The following is a 16,844-nucleotide window of genomic DNA, read 5'->3' as shown; positions in this document are numbered from 1 at the left end:
TAATTAATACACAAATGCCTAAATACCTCCTGAGACTAATAAGTAAAGGAAATCAAAGTGTACTGAGCATTAGAAAAGGATCTCTTTACCTGAAAATAAAAATGCTTATTAGCTGCAGAGGTTTATTCATAGGAAAAATTTACAATTTTCATTCTGGTACTTAGTAAGATAACAACCACAGAAAGAGTTGATATGTTCTGCATAGTTGGTCCTTAACCATGTAAACTGATACTTCTAATGGTTTTATATAGTTACTCCGAACAGTTAAGAGTAATGCAGAAGTGCTATGCAACCTAATGAAGTAGACCTGCCTTTCATTTAGAGGTTATTGTAATTTCATTTGTGCTAAGCTTCAGTGATTATAGAAATGAACAATATTGCATCCATACTGCTGAAAAGCCTAATCTTCTTTGGACTTATCAGTTAAGTAAAATAGGCTTGGGACTATTATATTAAAGGACTCAGACTACAAACAATCGTTAGTGCCCATTTCCTCAAAAATATTTGCCATATTCTCAAAATTCAGGGACAAGGCAGAGCCATCAAGGCCTCCTCACCCTGATGTCTGATGTCTCCCTTGAAAACAACACTCAGCAAATGTTTAGGCATATGGCCTGAGGTATCTAACAGCAGAATAGATGCATTGAATTTATCCATTTTAAAAATAAAAGCTGCATAAAACTAAGTACACCAATGCAATGCTAAACGAGATGTTATACTTGTAAGTGTCAGGAAATTTAGATATGATTTCTGGGAACCATATAAGCATGTATCATACCAGATAATATGAGGTATATCACATGTGATTCAGAGAATTTTTTTTGTATGATCTCTAGTATGGAAGACATTTGGAAACACAAGGTAAGCATATACACAAGCTTTTAGCCTATACACTTTTTGCTGCTTCTAGCAAGTTACTAAGTGTTAGAAGGCCAAAATGTGTGCAAAAGCTGCTCATATTCTTTAGCAATATTTTGTAGATAATTTTTAGATAAAGGTTCTTTATCACTTAGGAAAGAACTGCCATAGAAACGACGCAGACAAATATTTTAGCTCTATTTTCCAAAAGATAAGTAGTTCCCATCCCCCTTTAAGCTTTTGGTCACTGAACCTGACTACAGGTAAATTACCAAATTACTGCTCAGGGATGCAAATGTTAAGACCTCTATTAAACAGCAGTCATCTAGTAACAATGTCAAAACAAGTATCTCATTCAGAAGCTGCTAGAACAGAGCAGACAACTGAAAAGCAGCTGATGCCCTACATGTCTCAGAAATCGGGACTTCTGAGAAAAAAAGTGCCACCCTCAACAGTAAAATATGCTCTAATTTCTGAGAGAAGAATGTGAAGTATCAGTGAAGTCTGTGACCCCTTTGAAGGGTTTTTGAGAAGAAACAGTTTGTCCCTTAAGACTTCTTACAAAAAGCCATGGGCTTTGAATGTGATTTAACGAAATCTGTTATAGAAGGACTGAAAAATATTCTGACCACAGAAGAGAGCCATACAGTTGGGAAAAGGTCAAAAAAAAAGTATAAATCAACTATCCCACTTTCTGTAAGAATAAAGTTACATTACTCCTTCCAAACCAACCCAAATATTGTGACCCAAGAATAACTTTGTCAAAAAAAAAAAAAGGGGGGGGGGAGGGGAAGAGAATGAGTGAGAGAGAAAACCATACAAAGGCTTGCTGTCAAGTCTGAATTTCATCCTGCCAGCTGAGGTGATGCTCACCAGAAATGCCATTTTAACAGGAAGGTGATAAGAACAAGTATAAGCTACATCATGATATAGGTGTCAAACTAAGACTTTGGCAAAGATAAAAATACTACAAAAAATCCTAGTGAGAAGTAGAGTTCTTAAGTGATGGAAATGTGTGATCGAATTCTCTAAAAATTCTAGTTACAGTTGGATAAGAAAAAATGGAATAAATCTCAAAATGATGGGTAATATAAAGATAAAAGAATGAAAGTTAACTGTCTCAAGAATTTTAAAGATCATAAATAGATAAATATAGATAACGAAGAGAAAAGTTTAAGAGCTGAATGTCAACCTACTTTTTTTTTGCTTTATTGTGTAATAATGTGCTTCTAATAATGGTTTTCATTCTGTTTTGGACAGAAGAACGTTTTGGACCAACGTCTTCTATGATGGCAGAAATAATTGTCTGCTTGGAGCCTGGATGTGAAGAATAGAAATAGAGGAACACAGGGCCTCTCTAAAGCATATGCACTAGGATGAAAACGACTCCTGCTCTTAGGAATCAAACCACTGAAGGAAAAGGTTATTCAAAAGTTATTTCTTCTGATACTTCAAAATGATGATGCAGATTAATATGATTCTTCTAATGGAGACACAGATCTGCAAGGTGAAGAAGCAAGGAGGAGAACCACATGTCACAAATCAAGAAGTAGGTGTTAGCACTGCACAGAATGTTCATAGTTGGCAGTCTAGCCTCATTTCATTAAAAGGTGCCCATAACAGACAGGAGGATCATTCTACACTAAGCTCAATTTTCAATAAGTAGTAAAATTGGCCTTAGCAATCATTAAATAACAATGGTATTGACAATACAAGTCAGCAAGCACACAGTGTTTTATTAGAATCTAGGACCATCTCTCCTTCCAAAAAATGTAGCATAGGACACTATGTAAACAACACTGCAGAAGTGATACACATGAAAAAATGCAGACATGCTTCCACAAGGCAATCCTCCTTTGAAGATCCATGATATGAAGCAATTTTAAAGGTGGCTCATACATTTGATAATTTTAATTCTTTGCTGGTATAGGGAGTGATGACTGTTGAATTCTGTCTTGTACTTCTTCCCATCTTAGATGGAAGGAGGCAATTACAAAATCTGAAAAGATTTGACAAAAAAGCTGAAGTGTTTCAAGGGAAGAATGGGGATTTTCAGAGACAAAAGTCAATGTACACCTCATCACTTGTAACTGAGGCACTTGTGATACTGGTTTATAGGAGAAATAGACTATTCTTGATCTGAATCAAAGCAGCTTCCTGTTTTTCTTTCCCATTAGAGATAAATCTAAGCAGCTACTCTGAGCTTTTCTGTATATTTAGAAGGAGGATAAGTAGCACCTTTACTAGAGAAAATAGGCATCTCACGAATGTACTACTGGTAACAATTTTTTACAATGTAGACACAAAAGAGTTCTTAGGAATCAGACAAAATGAAAAAGAAAGTAGATACTCTTTTTACAGAAAGAGCAGATCAGAAGGAGACTCCTTACACATCTCCTGTAGGAGCGTAAGGTTAAAATAAGTAGAAGATGAAGACTGGTAGAAGATCAGCAGTATTTAAAAAACATGCTGAATCTCTGATCACTAAGAACTTAGACTTGCTACCAAGGACAGTAAGAAGGCACAAAGTGGTGGCTGAAGTTTCTGACTCTCTTACCCAGGTTATGGAGGCCCATCAGAAATTCATCAGAAACTGCTGGTTAAAACAATGGGCTTGAATCCATAGCTCTACAGAGTAAATTGCAGCAAATGATCAAAAATGTTTCAAATAGTTTATCTCCACAATCACCTACTACCAGTTTTACTGAAACAAACAATTCTTTCTTCTCAAAACAAAAAAAAACTCGTCCACACACGGTGAGGCAACTTCTTACCTAAAGTCATAAGTCCTATCGGCCTTAAGCAATAAGACCTCCAGAAAGCAATTATACTTCCTGCCTTTATACCTGGCTATTATTTCCTGCAGATACATGTACAGTGAAACAGAAATGTAAAACATGATCAGGACAGAATACTACCATTCTACACTTTCTGAATAGGCATTACTGCATCTTCAGGTAGCTAAACAATGTTAAACACACTAATTCAGTATAATAAAAAAGCTACATAACAGTAGAAAATTACAGAATGTTATAGTGGGCATCAAATATCCATACTGATAAAAAAGCAACAGGTGCTGTTTGAAGATATACTATTTGTTAAAACTGAAACTATTGAGATTAACTGCTGAAGTTTCATCTTAAGGTGTTGTCTCAATGAATGAGTCTCTTACCACATGTGTATGTTACCAGAGTAAAGTAGCTATGATACTGTTACTAAGAAGCAGTAAGATCCTCTTACCTCCTACATACAGCGGAGAATCAAAATTCAGAGTAGACTGCTTGGACAAATTGGTAATTATCTTGGGGCTTCCTCCATCAATAGATAAAGACAGTATCTGATCCATAGCTAGCAGCTCCACAATGTGGAAATTGCCATCATTAATAGTTTCCACACTGCAAAATAAACATTAATATTAATTTTAAACAGTTGATGGTCTGGTTAGAACAGTTTTTGGTCTTCCCCTTTAACAGTTAATACAGCTTCAGAACAGGACTTCTCCAGGAGTACAGTCTCCTGAAAACTAGATTTTAAGCAAGGACATGCATGTATGCTTAAGAGCTATTACAGTATAATACCCCATCAATAACACTCTACTAATAATAAGCATTGTAAATTAATAGCGCTTTTTCATTCAAAGTTATTCCTGTCCTCAAGTAATGAACTGTGTAAATACAGATGATATTCTAAACATCAGTTGAAATACATTTACTAGGCAGGAAGCCGAACACAAAAAAAGTTTGGAGTTCTTCTGCAACAATGATCAGAGGGCTGGAGCACCTCTTCTATGAAGAAAGGCTGAGAGAGTTGGGGCTGTACTGCCTGAAGTAGAGAAAGTTCCAGGGAGACCTTATAGCAGCCTTTCAATACTTAAAGGGAGCTTACAGGAAAGCTGGAGAGAGACTTTTTACTAGGGCATATAGTGATAGGACAAGAGGTAGCGATTTTAAACTAAAAGAGGGCAGATTTAGATTAAATAGAATCAATAAAGTACAAGACAACGATGTAAAGAAGAAATTCTTTAATATGAGGGTGGTGGAACACTGGGACAGGTTGCCAGAGAAGTTGTGGATGCCCCATGATTGGAAACATTCAAAGTCAGGTTGGATGGGGCTTTGCGCAACCTAATCTATTAGAACATGTCCCTGCCCGCAACAAGCGGGGTGGAACTAGATGATCATTCAAGTTTCCTTCCAACCTAAACCATTCTATGATTCTAATGTTTTTTTCAAGTTATTATTTGCGCATGCGTATGCACATGTGTATTCTATGTGTTGCACAGTATTGAGTTTACATATTTTGCAAGTCTGAATTGACTCCAGTGATATATAAATCTACTATTTTGTGGAATATGGAGCTGCATCTAACCTTAGTCCTGCCAAAGTCACATCATTGGTCCAGACAGCTCCACTGACACTAGCAATAAAGTAATTTGTTATCTTTATTAGGCATGGTTATTTCTGTGTGTTCAGCTTCTGGCTAGTACAGTGAATACTGTATTCATTTTTTTTTTCTTGCCTACATATACCATTTCCTTCTGCTTACTAACAAGATATGAACCCAATAGTGGGAGAATGCCTGAAGGGTGTCACGCAGAAAAGGCTAGTTTCAAGCATGGTGCTTACGCTGCGTAAGGACAAGCCTACACATGTTACTGAGTACAAGAAATGGCTGCCTATGCTTACCAGCCTCAATATCTACACAGCAAATGTTTAAGTGGATGGTAACTACTCTGCACTTGAATGCAGTTTAAGTATGTCAGAGAAGAAGAATATTATTACTTAATGCTGGGACTGGATATATCATTGTACTTACATTACTTCTAGCCCATTTTCCACTAGAGAATTAAGAGCTGAATGTATGGCTGCATGGAAGTTATGACAATGAGCTGTAGTCCAGAGACCAGACGATATAACCATTCCCATGAGACCCTTTCTTTGCTTCAGGGCATCACCAAATAAGTGAGCTTAAGCCTTTGAAAAAAGTTATTTAAATGAACCAATTGTATGATAGCCTAAGATGGACTGAACAGTCATACAGTCAGTCAGCTCTTCTCATTAGGAAAGCAGCATAGCTGAAAGGGATTAGATTCCTAAATCTCAAGGCAAAATCAGGCAAATTACCTTATAACATCCTTAGTGATGTTTTAATTAACCTAACTGCTTTTGTCCTGGAACAGATCAGAAGCACTCACATAGTCATTTACAGCTGTGACACATTAAATAGCTTCTTAGCTATTTATTACCAACTCTAACTATGTGGACAGGCTCAGCTCAATATGGATAAAAGATCTGCATGGTAGCATGCATGCTTTACATAAACTCAGCTCTATGCGAAAGTGCAAACACACAGCAGAGCAGACACTGGCAGAATAAACACTTCTCAGGAGTGGGCAGGAGGGGGACTGCCAGGTTCCACGGCGGGGCGGGGGGGGAAGGAAAAAGTCAGGGTTCATCATTCCTAAAGAGTAAGGTCTATTCAAGGTATTAAGAGGTTGGTTTGCTGTGATCAAGCAATAAGAAAAGTGCCAGGATTAATTTATTTAACACACTTCCATGAATCCAGGAAAAAAGTTGTGCTAAGAAATCAAAACGCATATGACTTCTTGACTTAAGTAAGCAAGAAACCCTACTTAATGTTCTTGTTCCAAGGAAACTTATGTTATTTTACAACTTACTAACCTTTCACACAATAGTATTTAAAAGGATAAGAGCAACACAGAACATGCATTTTTATAGCAAGAGGTCATTCCATCGATGTATAAAGCATAATGTGTAAAGGGAATGCGTCTCTGTTAAGAGTGATTATTAAAAGCTTCCAGTTTAAAACTGTTTTACTTGTAAAAATTTACTGCAGAAAGACGAGCCCTCCTAGGTAAAAGTGGTTTAAATTAAAGGGGAAATAAACACAAGGCATATCTGTGTAGTATTTCCTGCCAATACACTTCCATTACTTCTAGCCCATTTCCCATTGGAGAAATAAGAGCTGAATGCATAGATCCGAATGAAAAGCTGTAAGAAAAACTGATTTAAAGCTTCTGGAACTCTGTAGAAGAATAATGATTTGGGAAGAAATATTCCCATATTTCCAATAAATATATGATGAAAACTAGTTTACAGAATGAAAAGAGTTTGTTTTTTTTTTTGTGTGTAAAAAACATTTAACCTTTAAAAATGGATGTCCAGACAGAACAAAACCCAAGTGGATCAACTCTTCCCAAATAACCATCTCCAATAAATTTTCTTTATTGGTCTTGGCACTGCCATCATCTCATCTTGTTATCAGAGTGACTGATGAGTGCTTTTGGGATGATGGCTCTTTCTGCAGTCAATTCCCATTGGTAAAGCAGTTCTCATTCACTCTACACAGCTAGACTGCTGTTATTGTTGATTGTCCATATTTATCATGATTAAATCATCTGTTTGTAACTTTGTTTTGTTGCTACTGCAAGAACCTCTGTAGGCTTTACAGCTCCCATTTGACTCCTTTTCAACACACCATTTCTTGCTGCCATTTATATTATAAAACTTCTATTTGAATCTATCGGCTGTTTTTTTATTTTAGCCTCTGTTTCAGGCATCTTATAATTGTTCAGTGCAGTACAACTTGTCTTATTCTTTTTCCTATACTATCCATGAATCTTCACTTCCTTAATGAAATCTGTAAATCTCTTGATAAACTCAGTTTTTTTATTTCCTTTCTGTCCTTCTCACTGTAAGCAACTTTCCATCTTAGTTTGCAAACTGCCTACCCTGTTACCAACTTGTTCTTATACCTCATTGTTCTTAAACATTATGAGTTAAAATGCTCTTTTGTCTTCTTCATATCTCTCTGCTAAAACACAATACATTAACTTGTTTTCTTTCGAATTCATCACCTATTTGTACTGGGATAGAGTTAATATTCTTCATATAGCTGGTATGGTGCTGTATTTTAGATTTGTGACCAAAACAATGCTGATAACACACTAATGCTTTAGCTATTGCTGAATACTATTTGTACAGTGGCAAGGCCTTCTCTGTTTCTCACTCTGCCTCCCCAGTGAATAGATTAGGGGTGTGGATGAGGTTAGGAGGGGACACAACCAGGCAGATGACCCAGACTAACCAAAGAGATATTCCATGCCATATAATGTCATGCTCAGCAGTAAAATGGAGAGGGGGGGGCGGGTTTAGGTAGGTTAGCCGCCTTCTGCTTGGGAACTGGCTAAGCATCAGTCTACCCGTGGGAGATGGTGAGTGATTGCAATTGCAGCACTTTCTGATGCAGCACTTTCTTGCTTTCTTTCTTCCTCCACTTTTCCTTTGGTTATTAAAGTACTTTTATCTCAACCCCTGATTTTTCGTGACTTTTACTCTTCCTTTTCTCTTCCCACTGTGGGTAGAAGGGAGGTGAGTGAGCAGCTGTGTGGTGCTTAGCTGCCTTGAGGGTTAAACCATGACACTATTTCACAATATTATATTAGCTATTTATGATTTTAGTAAACATCAACTGTTTCTTCAAAAATTTTCCATACTGAATGGTACTTGAAACTGATTTTTATTTTTCTAAACGGACCAGATAGTTTCCCAAACTGAAGGGAACACACTCCTATTTCTTATACTTCCATTAACCTTGCTTTGCAGGTCATGACATTTGGCAGTGGGCTGGCACCATGTCTATCCATTTGTCATCTTGCTGAAAATCCACTTGAAAATCTTGAAAACATGGGAAATCTGCAGAAACTGGAGGATCCAGAAACTGGAGGGCTAGATCCCAAAATTCTTTGTCCATGCTGGCTATATTTCAACACACAGATGATTAGCACCTTCCCTCCAGCTGTACTTTTGGGCTGCAGTAGTACTGGTTGGATCTGGGCCTGTCAAGCCATTCAAAGAGAAGGTATTGCCTTAGCTAGATCAAGGTTACACGGACAGAGAAAGAAACTGTGTGGTTCTCACTCAGAAGGAGCAAAAATTAAGCCTGCAGAGAAAGAAGACAAAGAGGTAGGACTGGGCAAGAAATAAGCTGGAATAAAGCAAGAATCAGAGTAATGGATGGTAGTGGATTGTAAGGAAAACAGGACTGGAAATTCAGTCATGGAGGTGAATGAGAAGACGAAATAGAGAAAAGTGAATCAGTACGTTAATGTAGATTATGTCTGAGAGCAGTTTTTGAGCAAAGATGATCAGATCTAGCTGGCTTAGAAAAAAATGAAGGGAGGGAAGGGAGGAAAGAAACCAAAGGGAGGGACTGAAAGGACAGGAAACATGACAGGAGCCAGTTTTAATAGGTAACAAAATTACAGAAAGACAACATGCAGTGAATGGGTGAAAACAAGGTAAAGAGCTGAAAAAGGGCAGGAAATGTCACAAAGATCCTGGGAAGGTAAACAGAAAGAACTGGAAACAGGGGTGGCTGGAAACAAAAGTTAGAAAAATACGAATAGGTTGGAAAAGATGAGGGGATTAGAGTATAATGTGTAAAAGATCTTGTGCTACAACATTCTCCTTTCTAGTGCCTTTTTTCAGAATCAAGTCTTTAGCTTTCTCGTCACTTGCCAGGGAAAAGTCCCACATTATATGACTGCCTAACACAGAAGAGAAGAGAAAGTTCCATTTCATTTCTGCTTGTGCAGCATAGTTCTGCACTTTACCCTGCACACTAGGAAATTATTTGGCAGTAATATCATGGAAAAAAACTCCACTGCCACATGTGAGGTTTACACAAATGTATAAATATTCTGCTGAAAGCTAACTTACTCAGTTTTAAATGGATCAAATAATATATTATCTTTCTGACTATATCTGCATTAGAGTTATTTTCCAAGCCAAATCATGTCTTTTGGCAATAGGTTTTAAATGTCTGACAATACATTCATTTGCATGTATTTCCTTTAACCATCTATTCAAAATGTGACTTTGATACAAGGAATTAATACATGTTTTGTTTCAGTTAGAAATTTGTTTCATCTGGGTTCACCTGTAAATAGCAGAGGCTGGATAAGATCCTGTGTCATAACTGACCCTCACTCTACCCCGGTACAGCTCTACCGCTATATGATCTTTATCGCCTTTGTAGAGCAGGATCCCGCTGTCTTCATCTGTGGCAATCTAGTTAAAAGAAAGAGACACTTAGAAAGAACTAAACATAAATATTAAATCAAAATATTGTATTAGTGAATCTCTGAATTTACTGCCATAGTCTATGACTTCGCTATAAAATCCTTCCTTGAAGGACAACCTGATAAAATTCTTTCTCTTCCTGTCAATAAGCCCATCTACTTCAATATGAATATAGAATTATTCCAGTGACATTTCTAGATTTTTAGTTCAAACTGTGAAAAGCTCTTTAAATGAGCCAGTGACAACTTTGGCTAATTTTCCACACCATGAAAAGTCATTTACACTCTCTTCCAAATCAGAAACTGCAACACAAGCAATCGTACCTGTAGAGTGATATTGGTTTGGGGGCGTATCTTAGCTGAAGGGATTTGTAGGTAGGATTCTTTGTTGACAAAGTTTATACTGATCAGCTTTTCACACTTCTCACCCTGGTAGCCTGATAAACACTGACAGATTGGTTCACTCTCTTTTATGATACACTGGGCTCCATTTTGACATTCATAATTATCACAAGGGCTGGTGCGAGGTAGAACCATCGGTGGTGAAAACTCACAAAACAAACCACTAAATACAAACAGAAAAAATTAGTATTTCCAAGAAAAAGCAACTTTGACATAAGACAAACATGTTTGTATTGTCTTTGGATCATTCTCACCTGTATCCTTCTGGGCAAATACATGTATATCCATTAACCGCATCAGTACACTGCGCTCCATTTTTACATTTGTTGTCCTGGCAGTCATCAAAGTCAATATCACAATGCTCACCTATATATCCAGGTGTGCAATCACATCTGTGAAACAGGAAAGCAAGTGGGACAACACAGTGCCTTTTAACAATTCAGTGTGCTTATGACAAACTACTGCATTGTTTAAAACTCAAGTAAAAAAATGCATTACTGTGACTTTGTGTGTGAAGACTATATAGGTTAATCATGTCATTATATGGGGAATCTACCTATGTAATGAATACAGGTTTTCTAGTTACACGTAGTTACTCATCTGCCATTATATTGAAGTATTGTGGTTTAAATCTAGAGAGTCCTCATGATCATTTTGACAGTTGTTCTTGGAATTTATGAGTAATGCAGATGTTACAGGATGTTGTAAGTGGCTGCAAAATACTAAAAATAATTAATATGCTTAGTTGCTGAAACCAAGACAAATAATTCAAGGCTTGTATTATACTGATGGATATTTTCTTTGTCAACTGAACAGCTATGAATGGACCAATACAGTTTAGTTTTTCATTTTCCACCAGCCTGATTAACTATAAATAGCTCCATGGTTGGTGAACTAGCAGAAGTCTCAAAACACATCCTCTGCCCTACCTGAGCCCTCACTGAACTAGAAACAGCATATCCTCAAGACAGTATATAACCTTTTGTTGGTTTTGTTTTTTCCCCCCCCATGAAACTCTCATTGTTAATGCTAGTGGCATTTCTTCAGGGAATTCTCATGTTAGACTGAGTGAATGCCCAGAACTCTGTGAAAAATGAATGGAAAAGATTACAAATTCATGCATCCAGTTGATTTTTTTTAATTAAGATGTATGTAATTGATTTCATTAGATCCTGTGATTCCCTTCTTGGTGATGTTTGTTTTAGTATCTAAAATTTGCTCTGAAGTGCCAAGAGTGATTTTAAATAGCTGTGTAACTTTAAATTAAGTACTTCAATCAAAATGTCTCGATTTTTATTCAACGTATACAAATAAGAAAAGTGAAAAAAGAATATAAATCACGCTATTTAAAAGCTGGCTAAGTGAGATAAATGCGTAAAGTTACTGCATGTGCTATTTTCTGATTTAAAATCTCAGAAAGTAACATGGAAGATCAATGAACTAGGCCAGTAAAGTATAGATGTCAAACTAGGGTTTTCTCAAGTGGCATAAAGAAAATAATTATAACACACAACAATTTAAATCCAACAAGTTTTCTATTTTCCAGTTGAAAACTATCAACTTCATTTCATGTTCATTTGAATATTTAATGTATTTGACTATTTTTTGCCATATTTAAATAAAATGTCATTTCATAAGTAGTAGGAATGATAATAATCTGATTTTAGCACAGAGCATACTGTGCATAAACAGGTGCTTATGACAACAATTGAAAGCTGCAGGTTTCCTGTATTTATTAACCTAAAAGCCTATTAAAAACCACTTTAAAATAGTGCATACTAATTATTATTATAAGGATATGGTGTAATTAAGATTAGTTTCCTGGTGATAGACTTCTTTAGTCTGTACATTCCAGTGTGCGTTCCTAATAATCTCTTTCACAATTAGTTCTCAGAAAGCAGTATAATTATTCCACTTCAGTTAAATGCAGTTATTTTCCTACTGTCCAAGCTACTAAAACGGTTCTATATAGACGTCAGATAGACTAATTGCTCTACTCTGCATTCCTATTTAAAATCTGACTGGAATTAGAACTGTTAAGGATCAGTAAAAATCAGTAAAACATATTTGAGATAATAATGTAGATCTACATGAAAATAACAGCCTATTCTGCCATAATGCTTGATAATAACTGAAATTAGTATTTTGATAACAGAACTTGCTTCCACTAAAACAAAAGGAGAAGAAGTTAAGCAGGATAAAAAAACCTCAGAAATGTAGACTCGGTTGGGCTGTGACAATATTTTAGACTTACTTGTATCCTTTGGGTGTCAGATACACTTTGAGTCATGCTGGCAAGGATTCAGGTTTTGAGCACAGAAATCCAGTTTCTCCTCACAGAGCTCACCTGAAAATATAATGTATGCTGTCAATTCAGTGAGAACATCACAGTGACCTGAAAATAGCTGCTTCTATTTTAAAAGTAACTACTACAATTTTATTACACTGAAAAATGCATGCTTCATGATACGATAATAAATACTACCTTTATAATAAACAAAAAAATAACTATTAATAAATAATGACAATAAATAGTAATCTTTCTGATAACTCCTTTATAAAAAAAATTAGTTCAATGTCTATCATCTATCTATGGATATAAATAATAATTTGTGAAAAAATATTTTTCATTTACAGTATTTATCTAGCTCTGCTGTACAGCAAAACACTAGTGATTGAATTTCTTCTCACTAGGACAAACAAGCCATCAATATGCTTTTCCCTTATTTATTTTCTAAGCTCATTACACACAGAAATACCCAGATTTGCACTATATGTAACCTATACCTGGAAAAAAACCTGTTAATGTCACTGCATGTCATACAATTCCAGTTATCCCAAAATGAAAACTTGCTTTCTATTTTTTCTTAAATATGACTCTCCAATTTTTGCATTTGTTAATGTACCATAATTATCTATAATCTGTTGTGAAAAGAAAAGAAAAAAAAAAATCTATGACAAATGACTACCATTCCCTGCTGCTAGAAGCCTAACAGTGGATCTAATTTCCAACATGGGCTGTATAATCTATAAAATATTTAATATTATTAAAATATTATTTCATTTGGAACTTTGTGACAAGAAAACATTTACAGGTGTGTAAACAGATCACCAACGTCTTGTTCCCCAACTAACTAATCAGAAGATACCATGAATAGTGCACTCACAAAATTTATCACTGGTTTGTAAGATAGATATACTTATTCCAGCATCCATATGAAGAATATATGTATAATCAACAGGTATAAACACTGTGCCTGCTGAATTTGGGGATTTACAGGTCTATCAGGCTCTAAAACTATGGAAGGAGTAGGGCTGCCCCTTGTCATCTGTCAAGTAATAAAACATGAGCTAGTGAGTAAAAAGAAGTAGAACTATACACCAAAATGAGAAGAAAAGAGCAGAAGACAGCAGTGGATAAGCAGATGCTTTCACCGCTGAAGCCGAACTTTCCCAAAGAGGCACAATATTCGGTATCCCTCAGTTTTAGTTATCTGAGTGTGGTAGTGGCATGCAGTGTAGTTAGCTGAAGAATCAGTATCTGCTGGAGGGCAGCTTGAGATTAAAATACGTTACAATGGCTTCACCTCTTTCCTGTAAATGTTAACTCAGTACTAAGGATAAGGACAGGACCACCGTGAAAACGGTATGGGGAAAGAAGGACAAACCATTTAGGGACACCATTTGGGTAGAATCACGAACAGGTAGATTGGAAAAAGAGAGAAAGGTATAGGATTATAACATTGGAATAGAGATTTTGGAGAGAGTATATGAATGAAGATATCTTCCAGAACACATATGCATGTGTGTATGTGTATCAGCTCATCAGCTACTACTGTCATTAAGCAGTAAGGTTTCTGACATTTTACACTGCTCCTTGCCAAGTGCCTAGCACCACACAGAAGCTGCCGCCTTGCTTACATGGGCTTCTCTGAAACTATAGAAGTACACATCATCATAAGCTGAAAGCAATAGTAGATGGTTAAAGGTCTATTTGTCTTTTTTTTTTTTTTTTTTTAACAAGTTCAACAGATCCTCCAGAGAAATTTGTCCTTTCCACAGCAAGTGTGCTTACATACTAGTGTTTAAAACTTAATGTTGTGAATATGAGTATTGACTACCCAGGACTTATCTCTTAGGGTACGTAGAACTTATTTCAAATGATGGACAAATAAACAAAAAATTTAAAGAGTTGAGGAACAGCCTACACTAAAGCAAGGACAGAGAAAAAAGGCAAAACTGGACCAGAGCTAAAGATGGTTATGCTGAATGAAAAAACACATCTGAAACATGTATGCTAAGTGTGGTAAGACATGGGACCTTTACATCTTCCAAAATGAGATGAGAAGCCAAAACCATCTAGACAAGTACTTTGCAGCCATCCAAAAGATCTGGTTCTACACAAAGATTTTTTTAAAAAGTAAAATTTGTTAGCACATTATCAATTTGCAAATAGTTCATTTTCCCTACAAAACTAAATAAAGCTTTGAGTTAACACAAGAAAATGGCCTTCAAGCACAGGCTACTTAACAGTCCTCAGCAAAACTGTCGGTAACAATGTGACTTAGTCAATATATCCCCGGAAAGGTAATGGAACAACTTGTCCTTGGTGCTGTCTCTAGGCACATCAAGGATAGGGGGATCAGTAGGGGCAGTCAACATGGCTTCACCAAGGGGAAGTCATGCTTAACCAACTTGATAGCCTTTTATGAGGACATAACCCAGTGGACAGATGATGGTAAAGCTGTGGATGTGGTCTATCTTGATTTCAGTAAAGCGTTTAACACAGTCTCCCACAGCATCCTCGCAGCTAAACTGAGGAAGTGTGGTCTGGATGATCGGGTAGTGAGGTAGATTGTGAACTGGCTGAAGGAAAGAAGTCAGAGAGTGGTGGTCAATGGGACAGAGTCCAGTTGGAGGCCTGTGTCTAGCAGAGTCCCTCAAGGGTTGGTACTGGGACCAGTACTATTCAATTTATTCATTAATGACTTGGATGAGGGAATAGAGTGCACTGTCAGCAAGTTCGCTGATGACACAAAACTGGGAGGAGTGGCTGACACACGGGAAGGCTGCGCAGCCATTCAGAGGGACCTAGACAGGCTGGAGAGTTGGGCGGGGAGAAATTTAATGAAATAGAACAAGGGCAAGTGTAGAGTCCTGCATCTGGGCAAGAACAACCCCATGTACCAGTACAAGCTGGGGACAGACCTGTTGGAGAGCAGCGTAGGGGAAAGGGACCTGGGGGTCCTAGTGGACAGCAGGATGACCATGAGCCAGCAGTGTGCCCTTGTGGCCAAGAAGGCCAAGGGCATCCTGGGGTGTATTAGAAGGGGTGTGGTCAGCAGGTCGAGAGAGGTTCTCCTCCCCCTCTACTCTGCCCTGGTGAGGCCGCATCTGGAATATTGTGTCCAGTTCTGGGCCCCTCAGTTCAAGAAGGACAGGGAACTGCTAGAGAGAGTCCAGCGCAGAGCCACGAAGATGATTAAGGGGGTGGAACATCTCCTTATGAGGAGAGGCTGAGGGAGCTGGGTCTCTTTAGCTTGGAGAAGAGGAGACTGAGGGGGGACCTCATTAATGTTTATAAATATGTAAAGGGCAAGTGTCATGAGGATGGAGCCAGGCTCTTCTCAGTGACATCCCTTGACAGGACAAGGGGCAACGGGTGCAAGCTGGAACACAGGAGGTTCCACATAAACATGAGAAAAAACTTCTTTATGGTGAGGGTGACCGAACACTGGAACAAGCTGCCCAGAGAGGTTGTGGAGTCTCCTTCTCTGGAGACATTCAAAACCCGCCTGGATGCGTTCCTGTGTGATATGATCTAGGTAATCCTGCTCCAGCAGGGGGATTGGACTAGATGATCTTTCGAGGTCCCTTCCAATCCATAACATTCTGTGATTCTGTGATTCTGTGATATGTAGGAAACTGAATGAAGATCAAATGCAGGCCACTGAGGATGCCTAATACAGAGGATTTTAGTTCTATCCTCAAAGCCTCTTCAAACTCTCAATGGATTTATTAGTCCAGAAATATTCAACTGTTATGACTAGGTCAGTGCACAAAGAATCCTGAAATACCAGGGATTTTTTGCATCTCACGATATATCAAACAAAAACCAGATCCCTTTCTCTTTTCAAAGAGTTTTTTTCAAACAAATACATATATAAGAGGAAGTAATTCTTCACAAAACATTTAGTCAATTTGCAGAACTCGTAATAGCTGAAATCCGTTTAAAGGCCTGCAACATTTAAGAGTGAGATATAAATATGGGAACAGAGAATTCGGATTTTCAGGAGCATGGAGTGGAATAAGCAAAAATCACTGTTTTTTTAGCCTAGTTCATACTCATTCCTATGGCTTAGAAATGTATATATGTGCCTACACATGTGTATTATGCATATATATACACCCCCCCCCCCATACAAATATATTCTTATGGCATATATTCTATATTAAATTACATGCAGAACTGCAAAATATA

The 16,844-nt window shown here is 37.3% G+C and overlaps 1 protein-coding gene across 1 annotated transcript in view; it reads right to left on the bottom strand.

Moving 5' to 3' along the window:
* Nucleotides 1–16,844, bottom strand: part of SLIT2 (slit guidance ligand 2) — a 285,421-nt gene that overhangs the window by 8,708 nt on the left and 259,869 nt on the right. Inside the window, 6 exon segments of the mRNA XM_068404267.1 lie at nucleotides 4,099–4,253; nucleotides 9,820–9,950; nucleotides 10,286–10,526; nucleotides 10,618–10,755; nucleotides 12,618–12,639; nucleotides 12,642–12,710. Of these exon segments, the coding sequence (XP_068260368.1) occupies nucleotides 4,099–4,253; nucleotides 9,820–9,950; nucleotides 10,286–10,526; nucleotides 10,618–10,755; nucleotides 12,618–12,639; nucleotides 12,642–12,710 (756 nt within the window).

Source organism: Nyctibius grandis, chromosome 6 (assembly GCF_013368605.1).
Source record: "Nyctibius grandis isolate bNycGra1 chromosome 6, bNycGra1.pri, whole genome shotgun sequence".
Lineage (NCBI taxonomy): Eukaryota > Metazoa > Chordata > Aves > Nyctibiiformes > Nyctibiidae > Nyctibius > Nyctibius grandis.
This window is presented reverse-complemented; position numbering and strand designations above follow the sequence as displayed.